The 18,444-nt window shown below is 38.7% G+C and overlaps 1 protein-coding gene and 1 long non-coding RNA gene across 13 annotated transcripts in view; one reads left to right on the top strand and one right to left on the bottom strand.

Annotated features, from left to right (window-relative positions):
- The window catches only part of Qser1 (glutamine and serine rich 1), a 61,410-nt gene that overhangs the window by 1,402 nt on the left and 41,564 nt on the right, over positions 1-18,444 (bottom strand). For 3 of the 6 annotated variants that reach the window (XM_050146975.1, XM_050146976.1, XM_050146977.1), the window contains exons 8-11: positions 7,891-8,028; positions 6,188-6,285; positions 3,929-4,081; positions 1,739-1,834 (exon numbers count right to left, since the gene is read on the bottom strand). In XM_050146975.1, the coding sequence (XP_050002932.1) occupies positions 1,739-1,834; positions 3,929-4,081; positions 6,188-6,285; positions 7,891-8,028 (485 nt within the window). Of the gene's footprint in view, positions 1-1,738; positions 1,835-3,928; positions 4,082-6,187; positions 6,286-7,890; positions 8,029-11,243; positions 11,346-18,444 lie in introns of those variants that run through there. The other 3 variants (XR_007592645.1, XR_007592647.1, XR_007592646.1) reach the window with 3 other exon arrangements.
- Positions 1-18,444, top strand: part of LOC126504588 (uncharacterized) — a 37,988-nt gene that overhangs the window by 17,544 nt on the left and 2,000 nt on the right. For all 7 annotated transcript variants that reach the window (XR_007592649.1, XR_007592653.1, XR_007592652.1 and 4 more), the window contains one exon: positions 4,871-4,952. This is a non-coding gene — a long non-coding RNA (uncharacterized lncRNA). The remainder of the gene's footprint in view (positions 1-4,870; positions 4,953-18,444) is intronic.

The raw sequence follows: 18,444 nt of genomic DNA, 5'->3' as shown, positions 1-18,444 counted from the left end.
ACTCGCTTTGTAATCAGGCTTGTCTTGAACTCACAGAGATTTACCTATCTCTGCTTCCCAACTGCTGGGATTAAAAAAGGTGTGTGCCACCAGCCTAAATTTATTTATTTTTATTTTATGTACATTGGTATTCTGCCTACATGCAAGTTTATGTGAAGGAGTAAAATTCCCGAGACCAGGAGTTACAGACAGGTGTGAGCTGGGACTCAAACCTGGGTCCTCTGGAAAAGCAGCCAGTGCTCTTCACTGCTGAGCAATCTCTCCAGTCTCAGTCATTATTTTTAAAGTGACACAGCCTTACCATGTAGTCTTGGCTGACCCAGATGAGAAATACTGTTTTATATAAACTGATATTTTGCCTGCGTGATATTTTACCTACAAGAGGCCACATGAAGGTGTCAGATTTCTTGGAGCCACCATATGGGTGCTAAGAATTGAACCCAGGTCCTCTGGTAGATCAGACAGTGCTCTAAACTTCTGAGCTGTCTCCAGCCACCCCTGCCCCCAAAGGACAAATACTGATGTCAACTCCATCTAGATGACCATAAAAACAGTCAGTATTGCTTTCAGGGACAGCTCTGTACTAATTAACCCTGGTAATTAGAAAACTCAGTACTATGAGACTGGAGAGGGCTCAGCAGTTAGGAGCAGTTGCTGTTTTTGAAGACCTGGGTTTGGTTCCCAAACATCCACATGGCGGCTCCCAACCGTCTGAATTCTAGTTCAAGAGGATCCTCTTCTGACATCTGAAGACACATCACAAACATGGTGCACATACATACATACATACAGGCAAAATAAAATTAAGTCTTAAAAAAATGAAAAATAAAAACATAGTACTGGTTAAGCTAGGGTGACTGAGATAGGCAGTGGTGTCACACACCTTTAATCTCAGCACTCAGGAGGCAGAGGGAGATGGATCTCTGTGAGTTTACAGAGTGAGTTCCAGGATAGCCAGGGATACACAGAGAAATCCTGTCTTGAGGAAAAAAAATAAAAATCTGCTGATGTCACCATCAACAGATTTCCATCTCAAATTTATAACACTAAAAAAGTTATAATTCTAATCTTTCCTCCTTCCTTTCTTGTTTTTTTTATTTGGGGGTGGGGGTGGGGCTGATCATCCTGGTTGCTGGAACTCAAGGACCATGCTACCATGCCCGGCTCTTAACCACTGAGCCATCTCTCCAGCCCCTATTTTTTTTAAAAAAGAATCTAGGTAAGTAAGTGCACATACATTTTGTACTTCTTTTTAAAGCATCCATACACAGTGTAGTTAGTCTTTTTCCTTTTCCTCCTTCCTTCTTTCCCTTCCTCCCTCCTTTCTTTGTTTTTTTGAGACAGGGTTTCTCTGTAGCTTTGGAGCCTTTCCTGGAACTAGTGCCTGTAAACCAGGCTGGACTCAAACTCTTGGAGATCTGCCTGCCTCTTCTTCCCAAGTGCTGGGATTAAAGGTGTGCACCGCCACTGCCCGTCTTAGAGTCTCTTTTAAGAAAATTCAGATGCCAGGCAGTGGTGACACATGCCTTTAATCCTAGCACTGGGGAAGCACAGGCAGGCAGATCTTTGTGAGCTTGAGGCCAGCATGGTCTATACAGTGAGTTCCAGAACAGCCAGGGCCAAGGGAGAAACTCTGTGTTGGAAAAAAAAAAAGAAAAAAGAAAAAAAAACCACACCCTAAAAACAGAAAATCCAGGAAAACATGTTATTTCATTTTAAATAAATAAAACGAAATTACCTCATTCTTACATATTAGATAAACATGGTATTTATAATGATGGAGTGAATGATATAATGAATATAACTGTATTTTCTCTGGATCAACAGCAAACTCCTAAAAAAGAAAGAAGTTTACAGGTACTTTTCATGTTGAATGACAACCTGGAAATTGTCTTATATGGTTAGGTATGAGACTGTATGAATATACACAGAAGTTTAAATATGAATTATATTTTAATTCATCCTTTATCACGTTATGAGTATATTTTATTTGAAAAACTAGTACTATAGAAAAATTCAAATAGAAACATGTAAGATAACAAAGCCTTCTTTTTTTGAGGTAGGATCTCATTCTGTAGCTCTGGCTAACCTGAGACTCAGATATGCCTGCCTCTGCCTCCCTAGCAGTGGGATATTCTTAAAACTGGGCCCATGAGGCTGAGGTTGCCTTGAACCCCTGATCCTCCTGCCACTTGCCTCCCAAGTATAGCATGTAATTGTTACCAGGATTACCAGTCTAAATGCAGAGTAAAAGATTTCTATTATGGCTTCAGTGATAAATGTGGCTGGTGGCATGTTACATAGTCTTTCAGGCTCTTCCTCTAGGCTAGGCTTAAATATTTAAGTAACATTAATTTTCTGACAATAATGGAATCACCAAACACAAATTGACCCCCACACAAAGCACACAGCAGTTCCAGCATTTTTATCAACCTATAACTTAGAAAACTTTAGGTTTATTATAGGTATATCATTCTATACTTATCCCCTAAATAAAAATTATATGGACGCATGGATTTTTGACTAGCTTTTGACTATGATGCCCCTAGTTCTTTAGATCTACTTTGTTATTTTTGATTATGTATATAGTTGTGACTGAGCCACCTCTCCAGTCCCCTAGTACTTAGAACTGTACTTGTCACAGTACAAATACACAAAGTGCTTGCTATAGTTGTCTGAGAGACAATCAATGGGTCTATCTCTTCTTTGCATAAAGTAAATAATTTTAAACCAAGCACCATGCATATGATTTTAATCCTAGTACTCCAGAAGCAAAGTATGAAGCAAAGCCTAGTTTATATAGCAAGTTCTAGGATGGCATAGTGGGACCTCATCTCAAAACAAAACAAACAAAAAAGAAAAGAAAGAAAAGAAAAAACAGGAAAGTACTAAATATCACAGTTTTGTTTCTGAGACAGGGAGGGTATCTCTACATCACCCTGGCTATTCAAGAACTTACAGAGATCCCACTGCCTCTCTCTAGGATTAAAGGTGTATGAAACCACATCCAGTCTTATAAACTGCTTTGCAATAAGTACATACTTTTTGCGTTTGTGAATGAATTTCTACAAGAAATACCTTAGTTTTTTTGGAGACAGGGTCTCAAATAACCCAGGCTACCCTTGAAAGTGCAGTGTAGCTGAGGCTGTCCTCAAACTCCTGATCCTTCTGCTTCCACTTATCAAGTGCTGGGATTCAGGTACGCAGTACCAGGCCTGAATTACTAATTATAGTTTTTGATGTGAAATGGTTACACTGCTAAATTATTTTCTAAAAAGTTTGTAATTACTTATACAGGAGAGATAAACAGATGTCATTTTAGTGACTGTACAGACATATTAATATTCAATCTTATGGGGCTGGAGAGATGGCTCAAAGGTTAAGAGCACTGACTGCTCTTCCAGAGGTCCTAAGTTCAAGTCCCAGCAGCGACATGGTCGCTCACAACCATCTATAAGAAATCTGTATACATAATAAATAAAATCTTAAAAAAAAATTCAATCTTATAATAAAGTATGTATACACACACCAAAACATGTATTTCCAAACTATATACAAGTAACTTTGAACAGGTAAAAAAATGATAAATTTTCTTGTTCATCACTCCACAATGCATACATACTTTAAATATATTACACATAAATATTTTTAATCAAGTAAAAATAGTTTTAAAACTATATGCAAACATATAAACTTAAACAATGGATGATTTCCCTTATTAGTCTATTTTATAAATTCTGTGAACACTCACTATTGCCAGGTACAGTTCAAGGCACACAAAGGAGAAGTAAGAGTGTCCCTTCCTCTGAACATAGCTGCTTATTCCATCCCAAAATGACACTTCATGATAGCACACCTGCTTGTTTCCATGGTGCCATGGGAACTGTATTAACTGGAAAAGGTTACTCATTAAGCAATATATACTTACCTGTGCAGACTTAGTGGTTGCTTTAGAAGTCCTTAGAGTTTTCTTATTATAAGTTTTGCCATTCATTTTTATTTTAGAAATAGCAGATCCTCCACTTTTTGCTTTAGAGTCTCGAGTAATAATTGTTAGTTCAGGAAAACTTTCCAATGCATTCTTTAAAATAATGAAGGACAATAACTGACATCAGAAAAAAACTAATTGGAATTTCTAGTCATTCAAAATTTATATACACATACAGGGATTCTTTGAAACTTCTCCCAAACAAGGATTCTGTCTCCCCACTCTTTGAATCTGGGCTAATTATATGGCCTGATTTTTTGAGCAACAGCACACCATGCTGAGGGAACTCCTGATTTATTACTAGCATATTATTATTATGCTTTGATTGTGAAATAGGGGAAATAGGAATATATTTCTTACAATACCGCCTCCACCCTGACTAAAAACCCTGAACCAGAGCCAAACCATGTACCAGGAAGTCATCGGATTCTAAATGACCATAAGGACAAAAGACAGTAGAAGGCTGCTGTGTTTCATGCTGCACTCCTCTGGCTTTCTCTGACTGGACAGAAAGCACTTGCCAGAGAACATCCTAAAGCAGAGTGTGACCGTGTTCTGACCACGGAGAGGGTGCTGCCACTGATGATACAGTGGCCACATGGCAGAACCGTTCCTCTTCTAGTCTTTAAACCCACTGACTTTTATGTTCTTACCTGCTTGGTAAATAATTGTGACCTGAAAAGCTAAATGCAATAACAGAATGATCCCTGTTTACAAATGTGGTGACTTTGATCATAGTTTTCCCAACATTAGATTTAGCTGGCAGCAGCTTGAATAATTCATTACTATATAACCCTTATTATGCAGTAAGGGTTAAAAGTGCTGCTGTTAGAATTATGGGTCAGAATGTAATTTAGCTTTCACTGTCTCTTCCACAAATAGGTATTATGAACCTGAAAAGAGTACATCTTTCCTTTCTTTGTGGGCTGTATAGATACTGAACCTGGGACCTCATGTGTTGTAGGTAAGCATTCTACAACTCACTGAAATAATAAATATAATTTCTCTAGCTCTGTATTACATATTTCTTTTGTTTAGATTATTTTTTCGTTTTTGTTTGAGACATAATGTTATTATGCAGGCCAACCTGACATGGAACTCAAGGTCATCCTCTTGCCTCAACCTTAAGAATGCTGAACTTATAAATATATACAATTACCATCAACGGAAAACAACAATAAACTTTGCCCATGTTGACATAATCAAATAGTTCCAGATGTTACACATTAAAAAGGAAGTCTGTAAAGTTTTCTGGACTCAATAGCTTTTATGATAAATTTTCTGAATTCAGAGTATCTTTCAATTCTATATTTCACGTAACAAAAATACCAACTTATGTCATTAAGATACATTAACAGTAAAAACTAGAATTCCCCATTTTCCTGCCTCTGCTTTCCAAGTATTGGGATTATAGTTATATTATCACACACCCAGTTAATCTTTAATTATAGATAAAATGTGTAAGTTTAAAACTATCTTAAAATTATTTTCAAGGTTTATTTTACTATTTTATGGTGGTATTTTTCCTGAATGTATATGCATGAATAGTGTGTGTGGCAGAAGAGGGTACTGGAGTTACAGGTGGTTGTGAGTCACCATGTGGGGCTCTGTAAAAGCAGCACATGATCCTATGTGCAGAGCAACCTCTCCAGCCCACAATGTGAAAGCTTTTACAAGTTGTAAGACTACATGCACATTTTGCAGGAAGATCATGCAAGCAAAACACCCACCCATATACAGAAAATAAAAATATATCTTTGAAAAAAAGAAAAAGAAAAAGATATAAAAGGAATATAAGACTTGAATATGGAGTTGAAGAGAATTACTTTTGGAAATCATGAAAAAATTTTACAGGAGGAACATAACATGTAAATGATGAAAAAAATCAATTTAGACATAAAACACAAAAAGATTAACAACATGCTAAACAAGCTCATAACCAATAAACAACAACTCTTGTTACATTTAGAAAGAAAATTACAGTGGTTCTGGGAAGGAGTATAGAGCAGTGGCAAAGCACTTGCCTAGCATGCATGAAGTTCTAGGTTCAATTGTCAGCTCTAGCAAAACACAAAATAAAACAAAACAAAAACAGTGCTCAAAAAATAAAATTACACAATGACTTTAATGCATTTTTCTTTCTCCTTGCTTGGGGCTGACTACTACAGAGGTCTGCTCATGCATTACCAGTGGAAGTACCTTGAATGGCTGATCCAAATGAAGATTCACGAGGAGTCTTTTGCGATTATCGTTCAGCATGCCATCTATTTTTTTCATATGTGGTAAAAGTAGCTCATCTGAAATAACAATTTATTTCAATAGGATAAACTATCAACATAAATATTTCCTAATACCCATTTTTTTCCCCTTTAACCCATTGGTAGGTTAGAAGACATTAAATTCATTGGCTTATGTAAAATACAGCTTTTAAGAAATAGGCATTTGCGGGCACTGGTGGCGCACACCTTTAATCCCAGCACTCGGAAAGCAGAGGCAAGAGGATCTCTGTGAGTTTAAGGCCAGCCTGGTCTATAGAGCTAATTCCAGATAGCCAGGGCTAACGAGAGGTCAGCCTGCACAGCGGATTTTATCACAGCAAATGAGAAAGCAGCAATTCTTCACAGCGATGGATATGGTGATATGGAATATGCTATACAGACCAGGTTACCTTTATCTACCTACTTCGGCCTCTCAAGTGCTGGGATTAAATGTGTACATCATCATGCCTGGCACCTTGGCTCAAGTAAAACAAAAGGATGCCACTAGAAAGATAATCAATTTCTCTAAACCTCATTTATTATCTAGCAATAATACTAAAAAATACAAACATTTTAAAATTCTATAAAACACTGAATATGAACAAGATTTGTTTTTCTGGCTAGTACTAACTAGACATGGAGCCAAGGCCTTGCACACACTAGTTAGGTAAGTGCCTTACAATCCCACTTAGAGATTCCCTTAGTCTATTTGTCAAACTATAACTCTAGCTGGTCTGAACTTATTACCTAGACAAGGTTGGCCTAGAACTCAGAGATCCACCTGCCTCTGACTCCTGAGTGCTGTGATTAAAGATGTGCACCGCCACACCTAGCTGAGATAGTCTTAATTCACTGTAATTTGGGGCAAAGATGAAGGAGGGGGAAGAAAAGTTAGTGTAACCTATTGTCAGAAGTAAGTCAAAATGGGCATGCTGGAAAAGGTGACAGGTGTGATGGCTCACACCTTTAACCCTGTTTCAACCTCCCCTTAAAAAAACAAAGGGGAGGGGGTGGCTGGAGAAATGGCTCAGAGGTTAAGAGCACTACTGCTCTTCCAGAGGTCCTGAGTTCAATTCCCAGGAACCACATGGTGGCTCACAACCATCTGTAATGAAATCGTGCCCTCTTCTGGCCTGCAGGCATACATGCAGGCAGAACACTGTCTACATAATAAATAAATATTTAAAAAAAAAAAACAAAAGGGGGAGGGAGTAAAAACACAATGGTAATAAAGTAATCATTTTTTATATTGTATTAAATACCTGAGGTTATTAGACTGTTAATTTCCCAGTATAGTACTGGCATATAAGCCATACCTAAATAATGTACAAAAAAGTAACAGGCAAGCACTAGGGTAAGAAATGTCAAGCGTGGTAGCATACAGAGCACTTATTAGCACTTGGGAGACAAAGGCAGTTGGATTTCGGTGAGTTCAAGGCCAATCTGTTCTATGAAGCGAGTTTCAGGACTCTCAGGACTGTTTCATAGAGAAACCCTGTCTCGAAAATCAAACAAAATAAATAAATAAATAAAATGGAAAAAACCCAACACCAAACCCAGGAATAAATAACAAAATAAAATAGACACCAGTGAGAAAATTCATTTAAACAAAACCAATTTGAGTGTGCTCCTTAGTAGGCGTACCATTGCTCTTCTCTAGGGCTTGCATCGTGTCTGGATCCAAAGCAATACTAACAAGCAGCTCCATGTAGCTCTTGAAAGTTTCCTTCATTGCTCTTGTGTTTAGGAAACGGGTGGCAAAGGGAGCTGGAGGATCAAATTCTAGGACAAATTAGAAAGAGATAAGACACTAAATTTTTGCTTCCTGACAATTTTAATATTATTTTTCCTTATAACAGTAGCCTATAAACAAAACTGAAGACAAAATTTCTTCCTACTTAAATCTTCCTGATTCTTTGTTTAGAGACAACCCAGGCAGAGCTGGGGAGATGCCTTAGTCAGTAAAGTGCTAGTATGAAGATCTGAATTCAGATCCTCAGTTATCCACACTAAAAAACCAAGTGGGAGCCGGGCAATGGTTACGTCTTTAATCCTAGCACTTGGGAGGCAGATGCAGGCATATCTCAAGGCCAGTCTGATCTACAACGCAAATTGCAAGACAGTCAGGGCTGTTACTCAGAGAAACCCTGTCTTGAAAAAACAAAATCAAGCAAACAAACAAAAGTCAAGTTTGACAGCACATACTTTTTTTTTCCCCTTCGAGACAGGGTTTCTCTGTAGCTTTGTAGCCAATCCTGGAACTTGCTCTTACAGAATAGGCTGGCCTCAAACTCAGAAATCTGTCTGCATCCTGAATGCTGGGATTAAAGGCGTGTTCCACCACTGCCCAGCAGAAGGCACACACTTTTAATCCCAGTGCTGGGAATGTGTAGACAGGAGGATCCTTAGAGGTTGTTGGTCAGCCAGTTTTCCCCAAACACCACACTTCAGGTTCAATGAAAAATCCTGTCTCAAAAAGTAAGGTACCAGTCGGGCGGTGGTGGCGCACGCCTTTAATCCCAGCACTCAGGAGGCAGAGACAGGCGGATCTCTGTGAGTTCGAGGCCAGCCTGGTCTACAAGAGCTAGTTCCAGGACAGGAACCAAAAAAGCTATGGAGAAACCCTGTCTCGGAAAAAAAAAAAAAAGTAAGGTACCAAGGAACATAGGAAGGCAGCAGCCACCAGTCTCTGGCCTACACATTAGTACAGAAACAGAAATATCCCAGATGAATAGTTGTGGCAGTACCTGCACTTAGGTGAGGCAGAATGAACAAGAGGAGTTCAAGGTCTAGCAACTTACCAAGTTTAAGGCTGGCCTAGTTCCCACATAAAAGCAAATTACTTAGAGCTCGTTTTGTTCCGTTGATGCAGGGTTTTGCATCCAGCAGTCTTCAAAAGTATTAACCTCCCTAGTGCCGATCTTATAGGCGTGCGTCACCAGGCCAGCCCTGCAAAGCTTGTACTATAGAACAAAGCCTAGACTGGTAGCTTTCTCAAGCAGAACTTAGCTGGTAGTAAAGAATGGTATTAAAGCTTACACATATACAAAGCTTCCCAGGGGATCGTGGGGCCTGGCATCTAACACACAGGCCAGTTGAGAGCCAGTTTCTCTTCTGACATCCCACAGACACCTTAGACACCTGCTGCTACCTCTTATAGCTGTAGTCTCAATGATTTCTCTATGTCTAGTAAAGTAGGCAAGAGTAGCATAGTGAAGGGAGGCAGAGACAGGAGGAGAGCTATAAATTCAAGGCCAACCTGGTCTGCATAAGTTCCAGGCCGGCTAAGGCTACGTACTGAATCTTGATAAACCAAACAGCTGGACAGTGGTGGCACATGCCTTTAATCCCAGCACGCTGGGAGAGGGAGAAAGGAGAGGCAGGCAGACCTCTGTGAATTCAAAGTCAGCCTGGTCTACGGAGCTAGTTTAAGAACAGCAAGGTCTACACAGTGAAACATCTTCTTAAAAACCAAAACCAAACAAAATACCAAACAAAACGAAACACTTAATATTAAGACACCCATGAACAAACATATTCCTTTTTTTTCTACAAGTAAAATTATTACAGAATTTTAATGGCATGTATTTAAATTTTTTTTTAATGTTGTGGGAACTCCTTCAGCCAATAGCCTTTAAGATACCAGCCCACTTGGGCATGGTCTCTTATCCTATAAAACGCTGCTGTAAGGCTTGCAGTTGCTCTCGCTTCTGGCTGCTAGACTCTGTTCCTGTTCCTCATTCATGCAGAGGACTGTGATTTAGGACAGTGATCTGTAAGTCTCCCCTAAATAAATAACCCTTTATTATACTTAATTCTGAACTAGTGTAAGATTATTTTGTAATCATCATGTGGTACCTGAACGTAGGGACCAGTCCACACTTTTGGGGATCCGTTCGCCAGCCACATGGCGCATTGGGCACTGACTCTCATGCTTGTAGCTCAAGCCGGACCTTAGACGCAGCAGGCTGCTGCTCAGTACTCCCTGGATCGCAACCCACACACTGCTACCTGCGATCCCTGCAGTGCATGCAATTTGCAACATGGACTGATGGAAAGGTTTTCTCTTTTTCCTGGGCCCCAACTCTCAGAATCGTTTGATCAGCTACATCACCACTCTTAGTTTGTTTAACAAAGCATATTTTTCAGTACCTAAGTAAGCAACACGTGGTGTTTGCTGCTGCTAGCGTCTCTCGGCCACAGGGCTGCAACTGCGACACCTGCTGGCTGATAACGATTATTATACCTACTCCAATTTATTGTAATTGCCTTACAATAGGTAAGATCTGAAAAAACTACAAAAAAGTGACTGATAATATCCAGAGGCTCGATAATTATTTTGCTTATAGTATAGAAGGTATTCTGCAAGGCTTATAAGATTTCCCTTCTACATCCCTTTATTTGATTCTAGGAATTAGCTTTCTTTTCAATATTATCTCATTAAAAATGGCTCAACACTATGGAGAGGGATAGCATCAATTTGACAAAATTATCTGAAAGAATTTGTGCTATCAGGGCTGGAGAGATGGCTCAGCAGTTAAGAGCACTCACTGCTCTTCTGGAGGTTCTGAGTTCAATTCCCAGCAACCACATGGTGGCTCAAAACTACGTATAATGAGATCTGGTGCCCTCTTCTGGCCTACAGGCAGGATACTGTATGTATAAATAAATAAATCTTAAAAAAGAAAGAAAGGAGGCGGGAAGACATTTAAAAAAAAAAAAGAATTGTGCTATTGAATCTAACTATCAAAATCTGTTGAAAAGTTATGATATGTCCAAGGATGAGACATTATCTTTATTGGACAAGTTTCATACCTTGGAATCCTCAGTGATAACATCAGAATAGAACACTGGACAGGAGAGTTAGACGTCAAAAAAGGCAGTAGTAAAAAGACTTGAAAAGACTGAGGAATTTAATGAAATTGATGAGCTAGGACAGAAGGCACAAGGACAGGATTTAGCCTCATCAGTACGTGCCAGACCCCAGGATGACTTACAGAGTTAACTGCATATCTGGTAATTTCCTCGGAAAGACCATCTGGCACAAGTATCCTAAGGTAGTCAAAGAATATGCATGGGAACCAATACTTATGAACAATCTAAAAGAAATAAAGCAAGCAATAGTTTGTTATGGGCTACAGAAAATTAGAACACAAAAGGCACAAATAAGGATAGACTGATTGCGGATTCTTAATGACTTTCAAAGATTATTAGGAGACATTTCCAGTCTACAACCAGCTGTTGGGTTAAGACCTGATCTAATAGTTCATTTAAAAACCTTAGATGCTGATAAAGACTTAAATAGTCCCAGGGAATTAATAGCTAACGTGGAAAAAGAATTGATGGTCACTGAAGAGAAATTACAGGAAGCACATGTAGATAGAGTGAATCCAAATCTTAGTTGTATCCTAGTCATACTGCCGCCTAGAATTTCCCAATCAGGAATTTTAATGCAGAGGGAAGATATTATTTTAGAATGGATCTTATTACCAAAGAAACCAAGAAAAAATTAAAAACTTATGTGGAAAAAGTCTCTGAATTAATTATAAAAGGAATATTGAGACTTCATCAACTAGCAGATATAGACCCAGCAGGGATTATAGTTCCTTTTACTGCTGATGAAATTAAAAAATTATGTGAAGATAATAAACCTTGGCAAGGAGCTTGTGCTAATTTTTTGGGAGAGAAATTAATAGCAATTATCCCAAAAGTGATAGAATTAACCTTATAAAGAGAACTACTTGCATTCTTCACCGAATTGCATGTGATGCACCAATAAACGGAGCCTGTACATTTTATACTGATGTAAATAAATCAGGAAAGGCAGGTTACAAATCAGAAAATATAAGTAAGGTAGAACAAAACCCTTATAATTCTGTCCAAAAGACAGAATTATATGCTATATTCTCATGGTGCTAAGGGATTTTAAAGAATCTCTTAATATAGTTACTGATTCACAATATGCAGAAAGAGATGTCTTACTTACGGAAACCACTGAATTTATACCAACTGATACAGAATTTACTTCATTATTCATACAGGTTCAAAATATAATCAGGAATACCCTTTGTCCCATATATATAACACACATCTGATCCCATACAGGTCTGCCAGGTCCTCTAGTACAAAATAATGCAGAAATTGATCGATTATTGATGGGAAGTGTGCTGAAGGCCTAAAAATTTCCTAAGAAACATCATGTCAATAGCAAAGGATTAAAGAAGGAGTTTTTTATTACATGGCAACAAGTTAAGGAGATTATAAAGAGATGTCCTATTTGCTCTTTCTATAATCAAACACCATTACAAGCAGGGAGTAACCCAAAGGGTACTCAAAGGAATGAGATCTGGCAGGTGGATGTGTTCCACTTTACAGAATTTGGAAAATTAAAATATGTACACCATACCATTGGCACTTATTCAGGTTTTCAATGGGCAACTGCCTTGAGCTCAGAAAAGGCTGATTCAGTAATCATGCATTTATTAGAAGTTATGACTATCATGAGTATACCTGTACAAATAAAGATAGACAATGGTCCAGCATATGTGTCTAAGAAAATGAAGTTTTTTTTGCTTATATAATATAAAGCATATTACAGGTATACCAAACAATCCTACAGGTCAGTCAGTTATAGAGAGATCAAATCGAACTATAAAGGATATGCTGAACAAATGGAAAGCGGTGGAAAATACTCCCAGAAATAGATTACATAATGCTCAACAGCGCTCAAATTCTAAGGGATCCAACATCCTCTTCTGACCTCTATGGGCACTGAGGTCCTATTGTGGGGGCAGAGGCAGGCAGGTCTCTGTGAGTTTAAGGCTAGCCTGGACTACATAGTAGTTCCAGGACAGCAAGGACTACATACATAATGATACAATACATACAATATCTCAAAAACCAACACCAAAACCAAAAGAAAACCCTAAAACTGACAGTATTAGTCAATGATAAAATTAAGTTCATCACAAGTAAAATTTAGAATTCTAGAAAACTTGTACCCACTATTGTAAGCTGGACAGCTTCACAATATTTAAAGGCCTTACTGATATCAGTAGTGAAATTACTGACTTTTTTTTTTTTTTTTTTTTGGTTTTTCGAGACAAGGTTTCTCTGTGGTTTTGGAGCCTGTCCTGGAACTAGCTCTTATAGACCAGGCTGGTCTCGAACTCAGAGATCCGCCTGCCTCTGCCTCCCGAGTGCTGGGATTAAAGGCGTGCGCCACCACCGCCTGGCTCTGACTTATTTTTCAACAGATTATTGAACACAATACCTCATGAATGCCATGCAAATGCTCTACTAATAAGCCATACCTTCAACTCTGAATGTTATTTTGTAAATATTCTAAAATATAAGACCTAAAACCTCAGAACTCTAAGAAAACATAAGAGGTTTTAGACCTTGATTTCCTTGAATTTAGCAAGAAATTTTAACCACAGCAAAAGCACAAGAAACAGAAGCAGTATTTTGGGCTCCCTCAGAATTTAAAGTTATTTAAAAAGAGACCCTACAAAATGGGAAGATAGGGCTGGAGAGATAGCTCAGTGGTTAAGAGCACTGTCTGCTCTTCCAGAGGTCCTGAGTTCAATTCCCAGCAACCACATGGTGGCTCCAAACCATCTGTGAAGAGATCTGGCGCCCTCCTCTGGCATGTGGGTATAAATGGAGGCAGAAAGTTGTATACATAATAAATAAATCTTTAAAAAAAAAAAAACAAAATGGGAAGATAATTTCAAATCATACATGTAATAAAGGCTTAAAGCCAAGAATATAGCCAGATCAAGTGAAGCACACAGTAATTACAGTACTGAGGCAGGGGGATCAGAAATTCAAGGCAATCGGAAGCCAGCTTGGGTTACAGAGACCCTGTTTCAAAAACATATTCAATCCAGAGACAAATATCAAAAGTTCTAAAGTTAACGAGAAAAGGACAAGGAACCATTCAAATAATAAGCAAGCAATGGAGCTAGGCGGTGGTGGCGTAAGCCTTTTATCCCAGTACTCAGGAGGCAAAGGCAAGTAGATATCAGAATCTGAGGCCAGCACGGTGTGAGCATAGAGTGAGTTCTAGGACAGCCAGAAGCCACAAACTGGAATAGGGGAAAATGGAAAGTCACTGTTTATATAGTAAACATTGGGATGACAAGAGTTATGGGAATAAGTAGTCCTGACAGTACCACAATGATGTAATTAATGCTACTGAATAGCACACACTTAATAATAGCAAATATCAAATAAAAGTTTTTTAATCAAAACTTTTAAAATATAAAAATGAAATGTATGTATGAATTTTTATAAAATCTTCATCACAGAGCTAATTAGTATTTGCATGAGCAGAGTTCGGCAGAGAAAGAACTATTGTCAGGGCTGGAGATGACAAAGTTGTTAAGAACACTTGCTCCTGTAGAGGACCTGGGTTTGGTTCTCAGTGCCCAAAGGGTCATTCACAACCTTCTGTAACTCTAGTTCGAGGGGATCTTATGCATCTTCATGACCAGGCACACACATGGTGTACATACATTCATGCGGGCAAAACACTCATAAACATAAGTAAAGAAATTATTAAAATAGCAAATGGATGGAGCTAGAATAGAAAACATCATATTGAATGAAGTAACCCAGACCCAAAAAGACAATTATCATATGTACTCACTCACAAATGGCTTTTAGACATAAAGCAAAGACAAATCAGCCTATAATTCACAACCCCAGAGAACCTAGTAACAGAGAGATCATATAAAAAGATATTTTAACATTTTTAAAATTTAATCGTTACTTTATAAATCTAAGTGGATTGAGCCTGTTTGTTAACCACAATGCACTACAAAATTATAAAAATATTCTGAAAGAATTTAAAATTACCATCATGTAAGGCCAGGCGTGGTGGTGTACACTATTAATCCCAGCACTAGGGAGGCAGAGACAGGAGGATCTCTGTGACCTTGAGGTGAGCCTGGTCTACACCGTAATTTCCAGGACAGACTTTACAGAGATCTTTGTCTTAAAACCACAAGCAAAATAAAATAATAACAGCAACAAAACTACAAGCTTGTGAGACAGTTCAATGGGTAAAGACAGTAGCTTCCAAGCCTGATGACTGAACTGATTCCTGGACCCATATCCAGCATGGCAGGAGGGAACTGATTCCCTAAGAGTTCTCCCTGGACCTCCACATGTGTGCTGTAGCATGTACACACCGACACAGGCATGCACGCATGCAATGTGAAAACAGAATCAGCATATAAATCCATATTATCTGACTTAAAGAGTCAAAACGTGCTGCTTAACTAGTGACATCTAGTGGTCTGCCATGCTACTTATGCAACAAAAATTTTTCTTGTTACTTGAGGAATCTGTATACTTAAATTCAGAACCCAAGACCTCTTATTCTAAGGAATGACTACTGTTAACTGCAAAAAGCACAAATGATGACTTAAATATATATATCTTCCTCATAAATATACACATACGTGCATGCCCATATGCACACATGCAGGCACATGTATACACATTGGTGGGGGAGAATTGTCTGTATTCTGTCAATCATGTCTTAAATAAACGCTGATTGGCCAGGCAGGAAGTAGAGGAGGGGTCAACCAGACAGGAAGTAGAGGCGAGACGATGAGAACAGGAGTATTCTGGGAAGAAGGAAGCTCTTTCGAGAGTCCTGCCCAGACCACAGAAGAAGCAGGATGTAACCTGCCCCTCTGAAAAGGTACTGAGCCATGTGGCTAACATGGATAAGAATAATGGGCTAATGTAAGTTATAAGAGCTAATACGAAGCCTGAGCGAATGGGCCAATCAATTTATAATTAATTCAGACTCTCTGTGTGATTTTCTTTGGGGCTTTCCGGCTATGGGAACTGGGCAGGACAGAAACCTCAACTAGCAGGCCTTCATGTTACAACACACTTCTACCATGAATATTTAATTTACACTTACTTGTATGTGTGCATAGAATGCATGTTTGTCACAGCACATATAGAGATCAACAACAACAAAAACCATAAATGGTCTTAATCTCAGCACTCAGGAGGCAAAGGCAGGAGGATCTCTGTGAGTTCTAAGATAGCCTGTCTACATAGTGATCTCCATAACAAACAACCAGGACTACAAAGAACCTGTCTCAAAAAAACAAAATATTTAAAGTAGATTTCAATACTGAGGACTTTATATATTATGCCTCTAATTCTATCAAATAGCTTCTATGAACAGCTTTCAGGCAATAACACCTATCAATCTCAATCATATTCTTAACAACCAACTAATTCCTCATGTAAGTACAGATAACATACTCTATAGTGATATTTTATTTGTGTTGTAATAAATAAAGCTTGCCTGAAGATCAGAGTGGAAGGCTAGCCACAGTAGTCAGCCATATAGGTCAGGAAGTGGTGGCTTACACTAGTTAGCCATAGAAGCTGGGGGGTGGTGGTGGTGGTGGTGGTGGTGGCGGCGGCGGCGCATGCCTTTAATCGGCCATTTCAGTCTGAGGTACAGGTAAGAGCCAGTGGCTGGCTGCTTTGCTTTTCTGATCTTCAACTTGAACCCCAATATCTGTATCTAGATTTCATTATTTGTGCTATAATCCTCAATTTCTGTTATCTGTCTCCTCCATTCCTGTTGCCACTACTTGGGTACTGATACCATTTTTGCCTGAACCTAGGTTTAACAGTTAAATTTCATCATGTTGCTTCCTACTTAAGTTCCTCCAAAAACTTTGCTTTGTTTATAAAGAACCCAAGTTTTGCAGCTTTAGTGTGGCTTGAAAATCCTTCCCTTTTCCCTTCATCTTTGCCTTCACCATTATATTTTAGTATTTTGTTTGTATTTTTGTTTGTTTGCCTTTTTTTTTTTTTTTTTTTTTTGGAGACAAGGTTTCTCTGTGTGCCCTGGCTGTTCTGGAACTTGTTCTGTAGACTAGGCTGGCCTAGAACTTACAGAGTTCCACCTGCCTCCCAAGTGTTGGGATTAAAGGCATATGCCACCACCAACTCACCATTATATTTTAGAAGAATAATGGCCAGTAGAATTTCCTGTCAAGAGTCATATGGTGTCATATAGCGAGCCAGGCAATGATGTGCACCTGTCTTGAAACAACAACAACAAAACAAACAAAAACCCACAAAAGTTATATGGTGAATATTTTAGGTTGTTCTGGTCACATGGTCTCTGTACCAACAACTGAAAACTGCCACTGTGGAAGGAAAACAACTATATGGAATCATATGTTTCCAAATAAAAGTTGGGTAGCAACCAAGTTAATGTGAAAGGCCTCTGACTGCAGATCTGCTTAAAATTTCTTGCATTATACTCCATGTTTCCATAGCTAATGGAACGTTTGCTGTGTATTCTTGCATTGTACATGTTTTAATTTCTACTATAGCAAATATTAGTAGATGTAGTTTATATTGTACTAATTAATTATAGATTGAATTTTTTTTGGCCTAGATTTGTTTCCTTTTTCCTTCTGGCATAAACTACAGGATTTGTTTTTTGTTTTTGTGAGACAGGGCCTTATTATGAAGCTCCAGTTGTCCTGGAACTCAGTATGTAGGCCAGGCTGGACTGGAATTCACAGAGATTCATCAACCTGTCTCTACAGGCATGAACCATGCCTGGCTCAATTTTTTTCCTTTAAGATTATTTATTTTTGTTTATGTGCACACATACATGCCTCTATGAGTTTATGTGCATGAGGTGTGTGTGTGTGTGTGTGTGTGTGTGTGTGTGTGTGTGCAGGAATTGGAGTGACAGGTAGTTGTGAGTTGCCTGATGTGGGTGCTGGGAATTGGCAAGATGCTCTTGACCACTGAGTCATTTTACCAGCCTGATGACTAGATGATTCTTAGTAATCCCCACAATTAGTAGGCAATTGGCATTCCTCAGGCTAGAAGGCATCAAATTTACAGAGGCCAAATGTACTCCATTGGGTGTGATTAGTACAAAGCTTAAGAAACTTGTGGTGGCCAGACCCAAAAAGAGGAACATGGGATGTACTCACTCATATTTGGTTTCTAGCCATAAATCAAGGACATTGAGCCTATAATTCGGGTTCTTAGAGAAGCTAAATAAGAAGGAGAACCCAAAGAAAAACATATAGGCATCCTCCTGAACATTAACCTTCATCAGGCGATGAAAGAAGACAGAGACAGAGACCCACATTGGAGCACCGGACTGAAATCTCAAGGTCCAAA

Source organism: Alexandromys fortis, unplaced genomic scaffold, assembly GCF_014885135.2.
Source record: "Alexandromys fortis isolate MF-2015 unplaced genomic scaffold, M_Fortis_MF-2015_v1.1 scaffold_12, whole genome shotgun sequence".
Classification (NCBI taxonomy): Eukaryota; Metazoa; Chordata; class Mammalia; order Rodentia; family Cricetidae; genus Alexandromys; species Alexandromys fortis.
This window is presented reverse-complemented; position numbering and strand designations above follow the sequence as displayed.